General features: G+C 40.5%; 2 protein-coding genes across 2 annotated transcripts; both read right to left on the bottom strand.

The window, feature by feature from the left end:
• Positions 1-1,960: 1,960 nt before the first annotated feature.
• ppp1r14aa (protein phosphatase 1, regulatory (inhibitor) subunit 14Aa) lies at positions 1,961-11,247 on the bottom strand. The gene is made up of 4 exons (XM_026921810.3): positions 10,828-11,247; positions 4,595-4,675; positions 4,465-4,497; positions 1,961-3,351 (listed from the first exon to the last, which is right to left on the bottom strand). Exons 1-4 carry the CDS (start codon positions 11,011-11,013, stop codon positions 3,178-3,180), a joined length of 474 nt encoding a protein of 157 aa, XP_026777611.1. The 5' UTR covers positions 11,014-11,247; the 3' UTR covers positions 1,961-3,177.
• A 1,037-nt stretch (positions 11,248-12,284) lies between these two features.
• dlb (deltaB) lies at positions 12,285-21,466 on the bottom strand. The gene is made up of 7 exons (XM_026921740.3): positions 21,211-21,466; positions 20,806-21,045; positions 19,693-19,759; positions 18,905-19,162; positions 17,405-17,766; positions 14,634-14,850; positions 12,285-14,527 (listed from the first exon to the last, which is right to left on the bottom strand). Exons 1-7 carry the CDS (start codon positions 21,265-21,267, stop codon positions 13,842-13,844), a joined length of 1,887 nt encoding a protein of 628 aa, XP_026777541.1. The 5' UTR covers positions 21,268-21,466; the 3' UTR covers positions 12,285-13,841.

The following is a 21,466-nucleotide window of genomic DNA, read 5'->3' on the forward strand; positions in this document are numbered from 1 at the left end:
TCAAACTCTTTCTAACAGAGAAACACTGTGCTGTAAAGTTCTACACAGAACCTTTAAAGGTTCCCACAGAGTGACAGCTGAACAAGAAGGGATCTAAATTTTCTACAAGTATACAGTTTTATTTAACATCTGGGGTTATTTAACATTCAGCTCTATTTATTATAAAGTTCTATTCAACATTCAATTTCATTCAACAGTCTTTATGTTTTGAAATTTTACTCCATTTAATATTCTACTGCATTTAGCGTTTGGTATTTAGCTCTAAATGCAGCGAAACAGTCTTCCAGTTTTACGATACACACTTTTAACATCGAAACATCATGCAGGACATTCCTGTCCATGTGGACTTTCACATGTTCTCCTCACGGGGACAAGATTTGACCCGGCACTTTGCAAACCACTTGGGGCGGTGACGCAGCACTGCAGGCAATAACAGACAGGTCAGACTCGGTTGAAAAACCAATCAAAACTCCCAGTTCAGCTGGAGGGTGGGACATTTCTCCTAAAGGGAATCTCCTGTGAGCGCTAAAGGGTTAACTGCACTTTGACACTCAGTAATCATGTGTCGAATCAGTATTGCTAACGCTTCAATATTTTAAGTGACATACACACATATTCTGTATTCTGAATCGATTCCAGGAACATTCCTCAAATGACATTCTTCAAATAAAGTAAATAAGTCTTCTTGGAAAAATGTTTAGCGAAACAGTTACTACAGAGACACACATCCTTTTGCGGAGCGTGGACATGTCTTCGATTTTTCATATCATATTTTAGAATTAGTGCTATCTAACTTTGTGAACTAACTTTTTGCTGTTATGAGATGCCTGAGGAGTAAAATGCAAAATGAGGCGTGTTGGGGTCAAAACAAACTACTCTGATGGTCATTAAAAGGTGTGTTTATGATACCGGCCCTGTTACGGTATCATAATCAGACTCTGGCTCCATATAGAGCTAAAAGCAAAATATATAGCTAGTCTGTATGTGTTTACAGACAAATTACAGATAGCACAAATTTTATTAAAAGCATCACATTTTTGGAGGAGTGGTGCCATCCCTGGTGCTCCCTGTGTTTCCTCCGGGTTCTCCGGTTTTCTCCCTCCTCCCACCTGCGTGATGTCCTGTGATTTTGTCCGATCCAGGGTGTATAGACTCCGGATCCACTGCCACCCTGACCAGGATAAAGCTCTTACTGCAGTTGAATGAATGAGAGAACATCATGTAAGGTTCATGTGCTTTTGTTTCTTTGTCCTGTCCTGCCCTCTGATGGTCATCAGAATACAGTGCAGGAAGCAAAAGAGCCTCAACAGAGTCCTGAGATTATAATGCAGATGTGTCTCTGTGTCACGTAAACATTAATCACACTATTTACTACATGTTCTACTGTTTCTCAGAAGATCCAGTGCACTAAATTTAGCTGTTTTAACCGATTTGGTTTTGTTTTAACACACCTGCCGCTTGTTGATTGGCTGAATCAGGTGTGTTTCATTAACGTTAAAAAGGTCCGTACGATAAAAACCTCGTGGTACACTGCTTATAAAGTCCAACATGGCGAATACATGTTAAATTTATAAAGTACAATCTTATAATATGTTTTTACAAAGCATTATTAAAGCACCTTAGCTCATGTAGTGATGTAAACAATTCCCAAACAACACAGAATGAAAATGCTAACATGTAGCTACAGCGATTTCCTGAAACAAAACCCAATTTTAATACTGTGGTGAATTTTAATTCATGTTTAGATATGTGGAAAAGTTTTAAATAACTTATATATAGAAGTGACTTTAGCTTGTGCACATGTTGTCTAGCATTATTGTAAGTTTGCTAAGTGAGCTAGCTAATTTTCTCAGCAAACTAGCCATTTTTTTGCTAGCTATTTTAGACAATTTTAAGTTATAATTACAAAGAAAAAACACCCTCAGAATCATCAGAATTCAAAACACACATTCAGAGTCACTCAATTCACATCTTTATTTTATCGTTAACATCTGTAAATAGACCATTAACACTCTTATTGAGTCACATTGATTTATTAGCGTTATTGTAGCATGTCCCTTAGTGACATAAGAACTCCTCAGTGTAACACTGAGCTAGTCTTATGAGATTATAGAGCTATTTACAAGTGATTTATAAAAGTCAGTTTGAAAAGGAGTTGAATTTAATTTAAAAAAAAACAAAAAAACACTGTCCATATGAAGCCATTTCCACTATTATTACACTCATCCTGGATAGAAGTGATGCCCAATGACGTGTACTTTAAAGGAGCAGTTTGATTAAAAAAGAAAAAAAATCAAATCTACACCATGTTTCCTTTACTGTAAATGAAGGACTTGTTTGGTGACTGACATTTTATTCTCATTCTTTTCACTGGAGTTACAAGGCTAATGGCTAATGGAGCTAACAAGTAATATAAATCTGTCGCCCAAAGTCTTTTTCCCATTCAGTTATTCAGAGACATAACACAGAACCGGTAATGTGGTTTAGGACTGAGCGTGATTTAGGATGTCCCATAAGCTAGAAACGTAAACAAAACTTTACAGTGAAATGTTACGAAGGCCACCATCTTGACAACCGAGTCGCTTTTTAAGCAGTTCTACACTCCACCTCCTAAAGTCTGAGAGATGGAAGTGTTAGGAAGGATGCTACAGTAAATATCTCTGGTATTAGAAAAAGGTTTTCGTTATTTGTAAACCATGTTAGTGTCTTGGCTGATCGACTACATTTACAGTAAAGGGAAAATGGTGTCATGGCCAAACTACACCTTTAATACAGTTTTACCTGTGTATTTGTACTGTAAATGCTGTATTTTGAATAGTTCATGACTAGGTGATGCTGCCCCCTTGTGGCTGGCTGACTACATTTCAGACTTTTAGCAGTTACAATCATGCATGTCAAATCTCACAGTTTAACATTGCCTACTTCATACAGGATGATATAAAATCATTTAATACTGTCTCAGTGGTGTAAGGGTTTAATGTGCTTAGGAAAACATGTAGAATAACTTTAAACTGACATGTTAAGAGGATTAGATCTCCTTAACTAGGTGTGAGCGTGATTATAGGAAATCGCCCGTGTGAAAACGTTAGGTTAGTGATGAGATCATATCAGTTTGTGGATGAAGAACGTGTCTGGGGTTTGGTGTAGTTAGCTGCTGCAGTGCATTATGGGATACGGCTAGAGAGTCTGGTGGGTTCGTGGTTGATGGTGCTGTTGTTGGCCTCTGTCGTTGTGCACATTTACATGGTGATGGGGGTAACCATGGAGACAGGGATGGCCGATGCCCTCTTTCTGGAGCTCTTCCTGTTTGTGAAGGCCATGCAGCATCTGGAGGAGCTCAGTGATGAATGGCTGTGTGGAAAACACACACACACACACACACACACACACACACACACACGGACTGAATGTGAACAGTGTTACAGAGTTCTCATTAAAGAATGTCTTTGTGCTGATGGAGCAGAGAAGAGACGGAGAGTGTGAGGATGCGAAAGTGAACACTGATGACTATACAGCCAAATTTCTGATATAAAAAAACCTCTATTACTCATGTGTGGATTCATACAGAACCAAACACACCCTCTACCTTTAACACTACCGAGTTGATTCCGGAGATGAACGAATAATGATGGAAATACACACATGATGAATGAAGGAATGAACACTGATCATTATCGATCTACCTCACATGAACCCGTCAAACCTACAACCCGACCTCCTGTCTTCCCGAAATAAAAACCTAATGTCACCTCAAAGTAAAACTCTCTGTATTCAACACTGGAAACAGACGAGAGAGAGAGAGAGAGAGAGAGAGAGAGAGAGAGAGAGAAAGAGAGAGTGTGTGAGTGTGTGTGAGTGTGTGTGCGTGTGTGCGCGAAGAACAAATGATGGTTGTTGGAAACATGAACAAGCGAGTGTCAGTCAGTGCAGGTTCCTTTAGAAAGAGGGGAGAGACAAAAAGATGAGAAGAAAAATATAGATGAAATATCATCATCATCATCATCATCATCATTATTATTATTCTTACTGTTGTTGTGAATATCAATATAGTTATTATTAATCTTCTCTGCTGTTATCTTTGTTATCATTAATGTTTTCCTGATGCTTTGGCAACACTGCTCTGTTTATAGTTGAAATAATGAGAAATGGAGTTGAAGAGAGTGAACGAGTACAGAGAAAAGAGAATAAGACAAGAAAGTGAGAGAGAAAGAGTGATGAAGAAAGAGCAATGGATAGAGGAAAAGAAGGGGAGAAAGAGAGAGAAATAAACATAAAAGAGAAATGGAGACGGGGTGGGAGTGGAGAAAACAGTGTTAAAGAAAGAAGGAAAAGAGAATTAAATGGAAATTAGAGAGAAAGAGACAGAGAGAGAGAGAGACAGAAATAGAGATAGAGAGAGAGAGAGAAAGTGTGAGAGAGAGAGACAGAGAGAAAGAGAATGAGAGAGAGATTGTAGGATTGTACCTTGGTGTTATTCCTGCAGGTCTGCAGCAGCTCCTACAGCACAGAATAAATATTAATTTTATCTGAAAGTGAATCAATGTGAATTCTTTCGTTTTTGATTTTGTTTTGTTAGAGGAAGTGTTAATGACACCTGGAGTTTTTGCGCTCTTTCTTCATCACGCTGCAGAACCAGTAAGTCATCAATGTCAATCTCTTCTGGCATTTCATCCAGCTACACACACACACACACACACACACATCAGATTATACATGTGTGGATCCGGTGGCATGTGTGTCAGACAGCATGTGACCACTGGAACATCTCTAACTGCAGAATCATTGATCTCATATTTCACATATCTCTGTATCACATGACAATAAGTTAGATCAGCGGTTCTCAATCAGTGTTAGTCTGAGACGTCTTTGTGGACGGTTTGAATCACACTTAATAATATCTACTGTTTTTAAACACATACTACTTTTTTTAGATTTAATCAAAGCAGTTTAATACATTTTTTAGACTTATATATATATATACACACACACAATAGTGTGATAATACTGTGCTAAAAATAAAATTCCACATCAGAGCGCAGTTCAGTCTAAATAGTTGTTTTGAAACGAAAGAATTAAAGGAATGTACTGAGAACACATGGTGAGAGTCACTGATAAAACATCAGCATTTACCGGAAGATAACTGCTTCCCACACACACATACACAGACACACACTGTCCCAAACACAGTGCATCAGTGTAGGTTCATCCCTTATCTTCTCTTTTACATATAATTATATTTTGAAAAAATATATAATATAAATAATATATAATATAACTAACATCTAATGTTGTCATTTGTACAGCAGACGTTCCACATAAACAGCTTTAAATACACGTGTACTCGTTTTCTGTTAGGAGATGTTTATTTAACACTGATGGAAGGAGTCTCCAGTGTCAGAGCTTTGTAACAGTCAGAGGTAAAGCTGTAACTTGAAGTTTTTCAACAAGGGAAAAGTACAGAGGAGTCTCCGTTTCCACAAAGTGCGCTGTTGGTCCAATCGTTTTTGTTTAGACAGTCAGGCGTCAGAGAAATACCAAGTGCAGAAATACCAAGGCGTATACAGAGCTTTTCTCACAACTGCATGCAAACCACGTGTAAGCATACGGTTGTATACATGTACACACAAACACAAACACACAACAATGCCCATGTAAGGCAATGATAAGGCTCTGGAATCACACATGTGTATATTAGTGTGTGTGTGTTTTTTTTTTTTTTTTTTTTTGTGGAACAGGAAGTCTAGGATCCCCCAAGAGGAAGCAAGCACCTTTCCTTATATGGCCCTCGCCCATGTGTGTGAGAGAGATACGCAGTATGTGTGTGTGTGTTATACAGTGTTTAAGTGCAGAGAGAAATAATGACACAAAGGCCACAAGTTCTCCATCCATTATGCACTTATCACTCACTCTAAATATTCACTTAATGTTATCTTTAACACTGTACACTGTGCAGAGATCACACACACACACACACACACACACACACACTCCTACCTGCTAACCCCACACACACACACACACACACACACACACACACACACACACACACACACACAGTGACTCCATATAAAGCCTTGAGAGAGTAAAGACGCACCCCTGAACTATCGCATATCACTCTGAATGGAAGAAGAATGAGTATTAAAGCCTCTTCCAAAGAACCAGAAGCTAGAAATACTGCCAGTAATGTTTCAAAAAAAATGCCTCATGTTTCATATCTGAAATTACAAAGCTATTGATGCTAACAAACAAGGAAAGCTTATAGCCTCCAGTTTAGCATTAGGCAAACTGCACGTCTAAATCACAGCACACTCGCCTCAAAACACATCCAGTCTGCTCCTCTGGGAACTAATGTGGGTTTTTTTGTAGGCATTCAGTGTCATTAATGTAACTATAAACGCATACAAAATGTAATGTGTTGTTAATTAATAAAAAAACATTGTAATCGTTGGTGGTATAAGAGGAATAAAACACTTTGGGATGTGCTGCTATAGGAAAATAATCACTAACCAGCATGGAATATATTAGGCCTCATATATTCGTGCAGCTTTTCTGAAGTGAAATTCCCAGCACTTTCCAGCATGTGTACTTTTTATCCATTTATAGTTACATTAAATGCTGTGGAATGGCTGTGAAACAAGTTAGTTCTTGTTCTCACTTACGTTATAGCAGCTTTAAACAGTCGTTCCCTCACCTGTCTGTCTTTTTTTGCTGTCTTGAAGTTAAGAAGATAAAAACAAACACAGTTTGCTGTGTCACAAAGAAACCTCAAAAAAAAAAACAAAAACCTAAAGTCCTGTCAGAGACGAGGCATTACTGCAAATCACATACTAACTGTATGATCAGTAAAGGTCTTGAACCACTGAAATATTACAGACTGCACCTTTAATTACGTAACAAGTACCGCAGTTTAGTTGAAGTGGGTGAAACGGAATTAAAGGAATGTGACCGGAGCGTTCTTCCTGCTGCCCACAGATAACTCACGGAGAAAATTTTCTCATGTAATTTAAAACATTTTCTCATGTAATTTATCTGTACAGCCATGGGCTACACTGTGCAGAAACAACACACAATCCTACTCGCTAATCTCAAACACACACACAACGGCGCCATATAAAGCCCAGAGAGAGAGAGAGAGAGAGAGAGAACACAGACCACCACGCCATCATAAATCCTCTCTTTCAAACATTCCCCACAAGGAAACAAACCAGAAATGTCACAGAAATACATCATCTAACCCTATTACATCTCAGCTGCGATAATTTAGCACCATTTTAAATGTTCTGTGCTGCAAAATATAATTTTCAGTGGCAAAGTGGCTAGTCAGCGACAAATACCCAGCAGTGAACTATCGTAGCCAATACAAGAATTCACTGGAAAACCTATTAGCTAATTTTATCTAGCTAGCTAGAATAGCGCTTGACAAAATGACCCTAACAGTACAGCACTATCTAGTCAAGCTAACAAGTTAGTTAGCTATCTGAAACAATAGTATCACTACCTCTCCATAACTAGGACATAAACTGTATAAGTAATAGTCTAGTTGGGCAACATTTTACCTCAGAAAAAAACAAAGGACAGCATATTGAGATAATCTAGCCACATTATCAGTCAGGAGGAATAAGAAATTGGACACAAATTATTGTGAAGATGAAGATGCTGGCTAAGGTGCTAGCTAGCTACTGACAGAACAAATAAAGCTCTATAATTCTTGCTAAATATCCAGGATTCTCCCATATGGCTGGGAAACTAACTTAGCTAACATAAGCTAGATAGCTACCTTATAATGCTCCATAGTTGTAGCTGTAATAACCTCTCGCTATCTAGCTAAGCTAAGAACGCAAGTAGCAATTTAAATTGCTATTTAAAAGCGATTCTTTATTCGACTCTTCATGCTTTACTGATATACAGCTGTACATTTGAGCTAAAACTTTCCTTTTTATTTTATTTATTTATTTATTTTATCGCTTGTCACTCAAGTGTTTGCCCTTTAATCTTTAAAGCTAAGCGTTTAGAAATTACTGATGAGTAAAATCTTGGGTAATGTTAATCTGGTGGTGAGTTGGGTATGATGCAGAGTGAGATCTCTCCAGGTCACATGGTCTGGATATTGACCACTATTTGTTTTCTAGGAGAAGATAAGAAAAAGAAGTGCAATTCCAAAGATAAGGAAGGATCTTTAGTGCAGCCTTCAGCCAAATTTCACAATCCGTCAGTAAACACTGCCACTGTTTCACTGCCAAAATCACAACCACCCCCTTCATTCACCATGGTGATCCAAAAGAAATATATTTTAAGTGCACTTAAGCACACATTTTAAGCATTTGGGGAGGTTTTTCATTTGTTAAACAGTTTGCAGTTGCTAGAGGTCACAAATATCACAATCATGCTATCAATTTGTTTGGTTTATCAGATCAGATCCCGTGTTAACAGATCTCCAGATCTCATTCTGTAACTTGTAACATTTTCTGATTGGTCAAATCAATAGCACAGCACTGTCAATCTCTCAATTCTGATTAGTCAATAGGTGTTGAGTAGTTTGCTATAACAGCAGCTCTGACAGTAGTGCAGCTGCAAATCACAGGTTTATATTAATGCGCTCGTTCTAATACGTTATCGTTTCTATAGCAACAGCTCATTCAGAGGGACTTGTACGGCTGACAAGTTAAATAATATAACCGTAGTAATAAATGGGTTTAAAAAACTGCTGTTAAATATATAACCAGTGATATGGTGAAGTTTTCTGTGAGCAGATGTTTATGTAACATTTATGGAATGAGTCTCCAGTGTGAGCGCTTTTGTAACAGTCAAAGGTAAAGCTGTAACTAAGTTTCACGACATCTTCAGGACAGAGGAATATACGTGCTTTGCAGTTTCTTGGTAAAATGACAAGCTGCGTTTGGTCTTCTGAACTTCAAGAGAGAGAAAACGAGAGAGGCTGGTGAAGGAACGCTATAACGTAAGAGAGAACAGGAAATGTAACTGTAAACAGATAAAAAAAATGATATGCCTTTCTTTAATAAATATATACATATTAGCATTTGCTTATTGCTGTGGTATAAGAGGAATAAAACACTTCCTTGCTATTATAGGAAAATCATCAAATTAGAATTAAGAGTAACTCATCACATAACCACTTTGTTGATTATTCTCCTATAACAACATAACAAAGTCTTTTATTCTTTATCAAATAATTGAATGGAAAAAGAAATGACTATTTAAAAAAAAAAAAAAAAAGGGGATCATTTTGTGTTGTTTTACGGGCGATATGGCCTGTGATGAAATGGACATTTTTTGTGATGAAATGGACTTTTTTTTTTTCCCCAAACAGCAGACCTGCTGAGCAAAAAATACAAAATACACTACAGATTGAATAAATTTCAAGGAAAACTTTTTTTTTTTTTTTTACGGGAAGTTGTTCCTGTTCTAGGGTGTGATGAGCTCACTGTAATTAGTCATGTCCATTAGCGGTCGAGTCGAGGGTTTACCAACCTACCAGCCTAGTGCGTAGTGTGTGATCTGACACATAGCCATGACATGCATTAAACAGATGATTGTAAATATGAATGATATTGTGAAATTAAATAATTTCTCATTCTGTAAAATATGCTTTAATACACTAATGAAGTGTAATGTGGCTTCTTATTCTGGTCTACGAGAAATTATAAATGTATAAATCCTTACAAGAGAAATGATGCAACATTCTGTGAATCATTTAGTGAGAACTACTCTGCTACTCTCCAATTTTGCAATATTTCATTTTGCAATGGCTTTTTAGGGTAACAGGGTTGGAATGGAAGTAAAGTGACAGTTAAACTGATTCACTTATTAACATGAAAATGTGACACTTGTAATGTCTGTATTTAACAGTCTGCTGCACATGATTTAGATTCTATCTTATATCAAAGATGTCTATCTATCTATGTGGACACCTGACCATCACATCCTAAGGAGGTTCTTTTCCCAAACTGTTGCCACAAAGTTGGAAACACACAATTGAACAGAATGTCACTGTGTGCTGTAACATTACAGTTTCCCTTTACAGGAACTAAGAGACTCAATCTCTGTTCCAGCATGACGATGCCCCTGTGCACAAAGCGAGCTCCATGAAGACATGGTGTGTGAAGGTTGGAGTGGAAGAACTCGAGTGTCCTGCACAGAGCCCTGACCTCAACCCCACTGAACACCTTTGGGATGAACTGGAACACCGACTGAACCCCAGACCTCCTCGACATCCCAACATCAGCGCCTGATCTCACTAATGCTCTTGTAGCTGAATGAACACAAATCCCCACAGCCACGCTCCAACATCTAGTGGAAAGACTTCGCAGAAGAGTGGAGCTTATTATAACAGCAAACACAGGGGAATAAATCTGGAGTGAGATGTTCAACAAGCACATATAGGTGTGATGGCCAGGGGTGCACATACTTTTGGCCATATAGTGTATCTATCTATCTGCTTATAGTCAAGTCAATATGGCCTTTGACCTCTTCACAAATATTTTCTCACTTTCTTCTTTATGAATTTTTATTCCTTCAGAGTTATGTACAAGTAGGTTAACTTGGCTTAATACGATTTATTATTATTATTATTATTATTATTATTATTATTATTATTGTTATTATTATTACAGTTTTATAGCTTTGACTCAACTGCGTAAGAAAAACACTTTTCTACCCTCCAGGAATTATAAAATGGCGTCCCGATATTAACTTATTTACGCAGAAATAACCCCCCAAAAAAGTTTTGTTTGTTTGTTTGTTTGTTAAACTTCTAAACTTTTACACTAGACTCCTAAAAGTGAGCGCCCCTGTGGCGCGTGCACTCACCGCCCCGGCGTACAGCTCCTCCAGCGCGCGCTCGATCCACTTCTCGGCGTTCAGGCGCTTCTGCAGCTCCGCGCGGTTGTACTTCACCGTCACGCGCGCCTGCCGCTTCTGCAGGTTCAGGCCGTGTTCGCGCGCGGGCCCCAGCGCTCGCGGGTGAAAGCGGCGATTCCGCTGCTCCTCGGCCATTGATGCGCGCGTGAGAGACGGAGAAGAGTCTGTGCTGAGGAATGAAGAGAAAGGCACACGCGCGCTGATGTGTGTGTGTGTGTGTGTGTGTGTGCGAGTGTGTGGGATTCAGGAGAGGAGCGCGCGCCCCTACCGCCGCGTCTCGCGCTGATAAACCCAGTGCTCTCCGAGGTCCTAACTTTCACGGTTAACTTCCACAGCGCATCTGTTCCTCTGTGTTGCTCTCGCGCTAGTGCGCTTCATTCCCAGTGTGTGCGCTTACTTCCGGTTCCGCTTTCATTGCGCGTGCATGATTAATCTGATTAATTGGACTAACCCTACGATGTAGCATCGAATAAAAACATTATATATTTATCACTTGGGATCTACAGTCTTAGAAATAAAGTTACCAAACTGTTCTTTTCCATGTCTCCATTAATGGTACATTTGTACAATCAGCATTTATTTATACCGCCATGAAAAGCTGAATATAGTGAACCTTAGAACGCACTCTAAGGTACATTATTTTACACATGGCCAAAAGTATGTGCTCCCCTGACCATCACACCTATATGTGCTTGTTGAACATCTCATTCCAGATTTATTCCCCTGTGTTTGCTGTTATAATGAGCTCCACTCTTCTGGGAAGCTTTCCACTAGATGTTGGAGCGTGGCTGTGGGGATTTGTGTTCATTCAGCTACAAGAGCATTAGTGAGATCAGGCGCTGATGTTGGTGAGGAGGTCTGGGGTTCAGTCGGTGTTCCAGTTCATCCCAAAGGTGTTCAGTGGGGTTGAGGTCAGGGCTCTGTGCAGGACACTCGAGTTCTTCCACTCCAACCTTCACACACCATGTCTTCATGGAGCTCGCTTTGTGCACAGGGGCATCGTCATGCTGGAGCAGGTTTGGGCCTCTTAGTTCCAGTGAAGGGAAACTGTAATGCTACAGCACAGACACTCTATACAATTTTGTGTTTCCAATTTTCTGGCAACAGTTTGAGGAAGAACCACATATGAGTGTGCAGAAACTTTTCACCATATAGTGTAACTACAGTTAAACTTGTAGATGTACTGCAAGCTTCCACATTGTAGCTCCAGTCCAACCATAAAGAAGCAAACTTAACACACTGAACATGGTTTTGCTGATCAGGTACAACTGGAGTACAAGGAAATGTGTGTATGTGTAATTTTTGATTGTATTATTTCTTTTCATTTACTACCAATATAAAAATAATAAGCAGTAGAATGTAATTTTATTGTGTTCCACTAGGGGGAGCTGAGACCTTGCTGATTGGTGTTGAAAAAATTGCTCTTTTTTTTTATTTAGACACCACTAATTTATTGGTCAGCAGGGCAAATTTCACATATTCATACTTAATATGCCGAGTAATAAAGTAATAAAGTAATAAACTTTTCCACATCACAGTCACGTCCCCAAAGCTCGACTCTGATTGGTTGTTGGAGACTACTGGGACCCCAATCACATGACCTTCTGCAAATGTGTGCAGATTAATTATGCAGGATTATATTACTCATTTTATTAACTTGACAAACAAATAGACATACAAAATAAATTAACATAAAATATTTTTACAAGAACAATGATTGAAATTAAAAGTACAAAAATGCAAAACAGGAACTTAAAGCAGGCATTAACTCAGGTTTAAAGTCATGAAAGGTGAAATGGCCACAAAAATCAATTTCTACAAGTCAGAAACATCACATTCAGAAAGCTCAAGTTTTACTTATAAAAATGACATCAACTTCCCGCTTAAAAGTAGGGAAAGAGCTCGCTGCTACATAGCAATACAACGCTGGGCTAACAATATCCCCATTTTGGTTTAGGAAAATATTTATAAATATATTTCTGACTTTGTAACAATGAAAGTACAGATCTAATACACTCCATTTTGTGGATCATACAACAAGTACAACAAGCATCCGTGTACAGGATGTAAGGAGGAGTCTGAGAGAACGTTATCCATTATTTGGGACTTTGCTACAATCGAACGTCGGCGGAAATGCAGACTTCGAACTTTCCCAGTTCGAGATCTAGCGAGTTTATATATAAAAAAAAAGTTTAAAAAAAGCAAGAATTTACAATTAGCTGGATAACATGAACCAGAAGTATAAAAGAATTAAGTTATCTAGCTAACCCAGACATCTCATTGTTTACATGAATATCAATATAAAAGATAAAAAAGAGGTAAAAAGTGTAAAGAACATTCACCATAGTGTTGAAAAGATAAATCAGAATTAAAAGGAGGAATGATATTCGACTCAAAAACTGAAAGATTGACATCAGTTTTCTAGAAGCCAGTCAGGATTTGGCCTAACCTACCACAACGTCCCAAACTATAATTCATGTTTTTTTTTTTCCTTTCCTTTTCCTGCAGGTATTTTGTGATGTATTCTTTAAAATAATTTGTACATTGTCATTTTTTCCTTTATATATATATATATATATATCCTGTGACTTTTCTTTAATCATACAGAACTTAATTCAGGGTGGAGTGTCTTATAATGCAGAAATTATGAGTCACATACTGTTAATGTTGAATTCTGTAGCGATCACCATCTATAACAAATCTGACACTTTAACGTACCTTAAAGTTTCTCCCTTTTTTTGGTTTTTGGAGCGTAAACTCTATCAGTCCGACAGAAAAGCTCCTGTACAACACTTTATTCTGTCATGTTTTTGATCAATTCACTCATTCACTGTAAAAGAATATGGAAAAGAAGTGCTTATATCATTTTCTTCTTCACTCAGTTTGTGCGTGTGTATATATGTGTGTATGTGTGTGTGGTGTTTCAAACTTGTTTCCTGAACCTTTGTGCCTACGTGTGTGTGTTATCTCATCCCCGCTCCTCCAGCGCTCCACAGGAAGTCCCGCCCGGCAGGAAGCGTGTGCCCGGGAGCCAATGAGCAGCTGAGTCTGGCCTCAGTGTTGCTCGGCTTCACCTGACTGACAGCTCTGGACAGGAATTCGCGTTCGTATGGGAAGTGCTGCCGGTCGAGATTGTTGACCGTCTCGAGGTCGTTGAAGACGGAGTCGCAGAGCTGCTGTCTGCGCAGGCGCTGCCTCCTGCGCCTCAAGAACACCACAGCAACGCACACGCCCAGGCAGGCTGCCAGCACGCCCAGCACGCACAGCGCCGCCACCGTGGAAGGGGAGGAGCCTCGGGAGCTGCGTGATGCTGCCCGCTCCATACCGGCTCTATCCAGCACGGGGAACTCACAGCTGGGACCCATGAATCCAGGCACACACTGGCACACGGGGCCTGAGAAGTGTGTGTAGCAGGTACCTCCGTGCAGGCAGGCGTGTGAGAGGCAGGCATCGGCGCGCACGCTGCAGTTCTTCCCCGTGAATCCAAGCGTGCACGAGCATGTGTAGTCGTTTACACCGTCTACACAAGTGCCCGAGTTCTGACACGGAGAGCGCGCACAGTCGTCCACGTTAACGGCGCAGCGCGGCCCGGCGAATCCCGGACGACACCGACACAGCACCCCCGAGCCCACGTCCACACACTCACCACCTACACAGCGACACAGAGAACATTTTACACAACAGTTTTTATGGTGTTATCACGATGGAGGATGAAAACGCGCTGAAAATCCTAATGAAATGACTGTAACACACACCGTTGGCGCAGGGTTTGTGGCTGCAGCGGTCCAGTTTCTTCTCGCAGTTGGAGCCAGTGTAGGCTGGGGGGCAGCGGCACACGTAGCCTCCAGTGAAACGTTCCTCACATGTTCCTCCGTTAAAGCACGGATCATCTGCACACGTCATTGCTATGATCTCACAGTTTTTCCCGTAGAAGCCCTGAGGGCACGTGCACGAGTAATCGTTCTCCAGATCCTACACCATGATAGAGAGAGAGAGAGAGAGAGAGAGATAAAGAGAGTATTTACACCATCTATTGTGTGTGTAAGAGTAAAGGTGTGTTGGAGTGTTAGTGTGTTATGGTATTAGTGTTAAGCTTAGATCATTTTAGACTCACATTGCAGAGGACTCCGGTCTTGCAGGGGTTACGGTGTGTTATAATGTTAGTGTTAAGGTTAGTGTGTGTTAGAGGGTTAGTGTTAAGGTTAAAGTCTTAGTGTTAAGGTTAGTGTGTGTTAGAGGGTTAGTGTTAAGGTTAAAGTCTTAGTGTTAAGGTTAGCATGTATTGGAGCATTAGTGGTAAGGTTAGAGTATGTTAGCGTGCTATGATTAGAGTGTGTTAGAGTGTTATTGTTAGGGTTTGAGTGTGTTAGAGCAGTAATGTTAAGGTTAGAGTGTTACTGTTGAGATTAGGCTGTGTTAGCATGTTAGTGTTAAGGTTAGAGTGTTAGTGTTGAGGTTAGGCTGTGTTAGAGTTATTGTTAGACTGTGTTAGAGTGTTAGTGTTGAGATTACGCTGTGTTAGAGTGTTAGTGTTGAGGTTACACTGTGTAAGAGTTATTGTTAGGCTGTGTTAGAGTGTTAGTGTTGAGGTTACACTGTGTAAGAGTTATTGTTAGGCTGTGTTAGAGTGTTAGTGTTATGGTTAGAGTGTTAGTGTTCAGGTTAGTCTGTGTTAGAGTTATTGTAGGCTGTGTTAGAGTGTTAGTGTTGAGATTACGCTGTGTTAGAGTGTTACTGTTGAGGTTAGACTGTGTTAGAGTTATTGTTAGGCTGTGTTGGAGTGTTAGTGTTAAGGTTAGAGTGTTAGTGTTCAGGTTAGTCTGTGTTAGAGTTATTGTAGGCTGTGTTAGAGTGTTAGTGTTGAGATTACGCTGTGTTAGAGTGTTACTGTTGAGGTTAGGCTATGTTAGAGTTATTGTTAGGCTGTGTTGGAGTGTTAGTGTTAAGGTTAGAGTGTTAGTGTTGAGGTTAGTCTGTGTTAGAGTTATTGTAGTCTGTGTTAGAGTTATTGTAGGCTGTGTTAGAGTGTTAGTGTTAAGGTTACGCTGTGTTAGAGTTATTGTAGGCTGTGTTAGAGTGTTAGAGTTATTGTTAGGCTGTGTTAGAGTTATTGTTAGGCTGTGTTAGAGTGTTAGTGTTCAGGTTAGTCTGTGTTAGAGTTATTGTTAGGCTGTGTTAGAGTGTTAGTGTTCAGGTTAGTCTGTGTTAGAGTTATTGTTAGGCTGTGTTAGAGTGTTAGTGTTCAGGTTAGTCTGTGTTAGAGTTATTGTTAGGCTGTGTTAGAGTGTTAGTGTTAAGGTTAGAGTGTTAGTGTTCAGGTTAGAGTGTTAGAGTGTTAGTGTTAAGGTTACGCTGTGTTAGAGTTATTGTAGGCTGTGTTAGAATGTTAGTATTACGGTTAGGCTATGTTAGAGTATTAGTGTTAAGGTTAGAGTGTTAGTGTTCAGGTTAGGCTGTGTTAGAGTTATTGTTAGGCTGTGTTAGAGTGTTAGTGTTCAGGTTAGGCTGTGTTAGAGTTATTGTTAGTCTGTGTTAGAGTGTTAGTGTTAAGGTTAGGCTGTGTTATAGTTATTGTAGGCTGTGTTAGAGTGTTAGTGTTCAGGTTAGTCTGTGTTATAGTTATTGTAGGCTGTGTTAGAATGTTAGTTATTAGTGTTAGAGTATTAGTGTTAAGGTTAGAGTGTTAGTGTTAAGGTTAGAGTGTTAGTGTTAAGGTTAAATGTGTTATGGTGTTAATGTTTACATTAGGCTGTGTTAGATTGTTAGTGTTAAGGTTAGACTGAAGTTGAGGTTGTATTGCAGTGTTAGTGTTATATTAGTGTTAAGTTGAGGTTAACAAAAACATTGTTCTTGCAGGAGTGCGTGTAGGTTACAGTTGTTAGTGTTTAGTTCAGGTGTTAAGTTGGGAACCACGTCCCAGCTGTCTCTTCTCTTGAAGGAGTTGCAGTAACTGATAACAGGGTGTGTTTGAGTATGTTAGGGTGTTAGTGTTCAGTTCAGGACTTAAGGTACAGTTGTCGCTGTTCTTGTGGGTATTGGGGTTAGTGTTAAGTTTAGGGTGAGTCAGTAAATGTGTTATGATGTTAGTGTTAAGGTTAAGGCGTGATCAGGTTCAGGACTCACGTTGCAGCTGCCGTTGTTCTTGTAGAGGTCAGGGTTAGTGTTTAGTTTATGAGTAAGTGTGTTAAAGTGTTAGGGTTATGGTGTTAGTGTTCAGAGACATGCACTGCAGTTTCTGTTGTCCTTGCAGGGGTTGCAGTAAGTGAAAGTGTGTAAGGTGGTGTGTTAGGGTAGTGGTGTTAAGGTTAAGGTGTGTTGTTGTAATGGTGTGTTAGGGGGTTAAGGTTATGGTGTTAGTGTTCTTGCAGTTAGCGAGTGTTTAGTGTTTAGGGTCTGTTGGAGTAAAGGTGTATTATGGGGACTCACACTGCACCTGTTGTCCTTGCAGGGGTTGCAGGAAGTGAAAACGTGTAAGGTGGTGTGTTAAGGTGGTGGTGTTAAGGTGAAGGTGTGTTAAATAACTCACGTTGCAGCTGCCGCCGTTCTTACAGGGGTTGCAGTCGCACTCGTTGATCTCGAGCTCGCAGTCGGTGCCTCCGTACCCCGGCCTGCAGGTGCAGGTGTAGCTGCCCTGGCCAGTGTTGGTGCAGGTGGCGCCGTTAGCACACGGCCGGTGGTTGGTGCAGTAGTTCAGGTCCTGGTTGCAGAAGAGACCTCCCCATCCTTCCTTACACACACACTGCCAAGGCTGCGTGCAGGTGCCGTGCAGACAGCCGGGGTGGCGCACACACTCGCTGCAGGACGGGCCCTGCCACCCCAGACGACACTTACACTCACCGGGGGCCTCGCAGTAACCGTGACGATCGCTGCAGTCCGCTGAGCAGATGGCTGTGAGGGGAGGGGAAGGGGAGAGAGGTTACACACATACACACACTCTGGCCACGCCCAGCTAAATGAGAACAGATGAATGGGAGTGTTAAGTGTTGAGGCCAGCAGCTGGTGAGCTGACACACACACACACACACACACACACACTGAATGAGTCCACAGCATGTGTCTGCTTTGTGCTCCTATTGTTCTGATGAACAAAAGAACTGAATGAGATGCTCACACACACACACACACACACACACACACGGATGTTAGATGTAGATAAGCTTTAGAGCTACAGCTCAGATTTCTGCACACACACACACACACACACACACATTCATTAACTCATTCATACACAACCAGACTCCCTCACAAAACCACGCGTCGAGACGCTTCCAGACCAGACGTAGTTGTCCCAAGGGACCGAACAGACATCTGGCCATCTGACATATCATATACACTCCCTCTCTTTGTGTTTCTCTCCCTCACACACACACACACACACTCAAGACTATGTAACAAAAATATAGAGATGTAGCTTCTATAAATAAGCAGCTAAATAGCTCACAAGGGTAGTGTAATATTTTAGTGTGGTGATATGCAATTTGGAACAAGGCCATTGTCATTGTCATTGCATCACTATACGAATGTAGTTCCCTAGGTAGGCAGACTTTTTGCGTCGCATTAGTGCACTTTCAAGAGAAGGTGGTCCTTTTATATAGGATCAATTTTAGGGCAATGTTTAGGGCATACATCCCACAATTCTGTTCCATGGAGGTTTTTAAAAACAAGGCTGATGTAGCTGTTACGTGAAGTTACGCTGTCAAAATATACGTTAATTAATAGTTAGCTAACAGTCTCGAGTTTGCAGATTCCCAGAAATTCATCTGTGGATACGATAACAAGCTAATGTAGCTTTAAATTCGGATTTTAAGTAAAATGTTCAGAAGTAAAATGGCCGCCGCTTGTTCGGGATCCATCGTAGACTAGCGAGTTTTAGTAAATAAAGTGTGTAAAGTGCTACATGCTATGACATGATGACACCAAGCACATTGGTAAAAATGCTACCAAATGAGACAGACACAGCTACTATTAAGGCAGTTGCCTCATGTGTGTGCATTTGCGTGTGTGTGTGTGTGTGTGTGGGACTCACGATCGGAGCAGTATTCCCCCTGCCAGCCATCCAGACACTGCTTGTTGCCGTTCTCGTCGCACGTGTAGTGGCCGAGTGTGTCGTCACGTGGCCGGCAGTAATCTGAACACGCATCTCCGTAGTAAAACTCGTCGCAGAACACGTGGTACGAGTAGCGGAGCTCGCTCTGCTCGCCGAAGTGCACGTCCTGAGACCAGTCCTCCCCGATGGCTAAACGCCGCCGTGTTGCTAAACGGCTGATCAGGTTGTTCTGGTTCTCTGTGGATGGAAAACACACACAGATAAGTAACATCACAGTAAGTGAGCTAATAACAAATTATTAGCTAATTATTACCTAGTGTCTTGTTTCAAACAAGAGGAACTAGCATTACAGTAAACACACTAAAATACACTACATTTATAGTAAACAAGCTAAAAACAAACCAGCATTAGAATATAAACAATTCTGCACAGGAAACACTAACGTGTTTGAGCTGAAGTTGAAATGAACAATGTTAATTTGGTGTTAATGAGTTAGCATGAAAAGTAGCTTGTGAAACACTACACCCTACTAGTGTAGCGCAGAGAGGTGGCCTAGCTATCTCAATCATTTTGTTTAGAGCTCAGATTCTCTTTGACTAGCTGTGTGCTAACTCTGAATACTTGATTTGAATAAAGTTGCCCACTGTTGTGATTTAGCAGCAATACTCCGCATTGCACACGCCCTCCTGAATACAGCGAGGGATCAGGTGTCATGTGCACCTGCTGAGGCGTGGTGACGGCTCGCTGATGAGCCAGTGGGGACGTACCTGTGTGGTCAGCATGCTCTTTAGGGGACTCGGCATTCCAGGCTTCAATAACCAGAGAAAAAGTTCCCTAAAAAGACAAGAAGTGCAGCAGAGTTAAAATACTGGCTAATGACATAAATGCCACTGATGATGAAACTGACGTTTGGCCAAGACAAAAAAGTGTGTAAAAGTCAACAAAATGCAGAGCGCTGAATTAACACACTGGTACTGAGAACCGGAGAAACGTGTTGAATTAACATCTGAAGTGTTAAATCGAATTATTCCAGTTAACAGTTAACACTGTAGTTCGTGTCTTAATTCAATACGACATGCAACAGGTAACACTTTTAGAGGCTGCAGATGCTGACGGAAGGTTGGAGGTGTTAATTCTCCACTCTGAGAGTTCATTTAACTTTTCTGGTGTTAATTCCAGCGTGTAAAAGTAAAATCAACACTGTAAGAGTTCGTTCCACATGGAGGGCTTAATGTCGCAAATAATCACTTTGCTCCGTATTGAAATCACTCATTTGCACTCACAGTTGATGAAATGGATCTATTGCAGTGTATTATTTTAAACAAACAGAAACAACTTTCTCTTTTGTATAAGAGTAATGCTAAATGAATTTTAGAAATAATGTATAGAACAGTTTTAAACAAACAAACAAACAAACAAATGAATGAATAAATAAATAAAAAGAAAGTTTCAGTAAATAAGTAAATACTTTTTTCAACAAATAATTAAATAATTAAACAAAGAAACAAATAAAGAAATAATTTCCAGTTAGAAAATATTTTCCCAGATAGATAGATAGATAGATAGATAGATAGATAAAAAAATGTCCCCAAAAATTCAATTAAAACACTTATTTGTGAATGAATTCATGTGACTTAATGCACCAAAGCCAACAGAAACTGGTGTTAGCTAAACTTAAATAGAATAATTTTATGTTTAATTGAAGTATCCAAACCTCACCCTCATTAAATTATGATTGTGTATTAAATTATAATGAAATGTGAGTTCATGCAGCTCCATGAAGTCCACACTGAAAGGATGTAGGAGTTGGAAATGAAGGCTGTCAGAGGAAGATGTTTAATGCAGTAGTGAGAGTGTATCAGGGCTGAAGTGGACTTTACCGGCCACTTGAAGTGGAAGGGCACGCGGATGGCGGCGCTGCTGGAGATGGCCCCCGGTTCGGCGCGCATCACTCCGGTCTGCCCCGTGCCGAAGGTGCAGGGCGGCTCGGCGGAGATCACATCCTCCGAGTGCTTGAGGCAGATGCGGAAGAAGATGTTGCAGTCGCGAGTTCTCCTGCAGAAGCGGCGTGTGGTGCTGAAAGAGTGCACCTTCAGCTCAAACACTCCCGAGGAGGCAACCTACAGAGGGAACAGGTCACAAATAACCGGCTGTTATTACACAATTACTCTGATATTGCAACAAAATAAACTAATATGATGCGTTTCTTCACGAGTAAAACAATCTCCCTACACCACTTCACTTCATATCACACTCTGCTGTATCCCTAAACCCGAGAAACTGACCAGGGGCAGCAGGACAGACAGAGCCAGCAGGACGAGACGGAGATGGAGACGCGCCATGGCCAAAACTTTTCCAATTGCGCACAGGTGCTCGCATCCGTATGCAACAAAAAAACTCGACAATCCAAACAAAAACCAAAAATATATTTAATCCAAGACAAGAGGTTAGAATACAGCTCCTCAGACACACAAGCTCAACCTCAGACAGAGTGGAAAAAGTCCTTATCCTTGTCCTTATCCTTATCCTGTGCGCGTCTCT

The sequence above is a fragment of the Pangasianodon hypophthalmus genome, chromosome 27 (assembly GCF_027358585.1).
Source record: "Pangasianodon hypophthalmus isolate fPanHyp1 chromosome 27, fPanHyp1.pri, whole genome shotgun sequence".
Lineage (NCBI taxonomy): Eukaryota > Metazoa > Chordata > Actinopteri > Siluriformes > Pangasiidae > Pangasianodon > Pangasianodon hypophthalmus.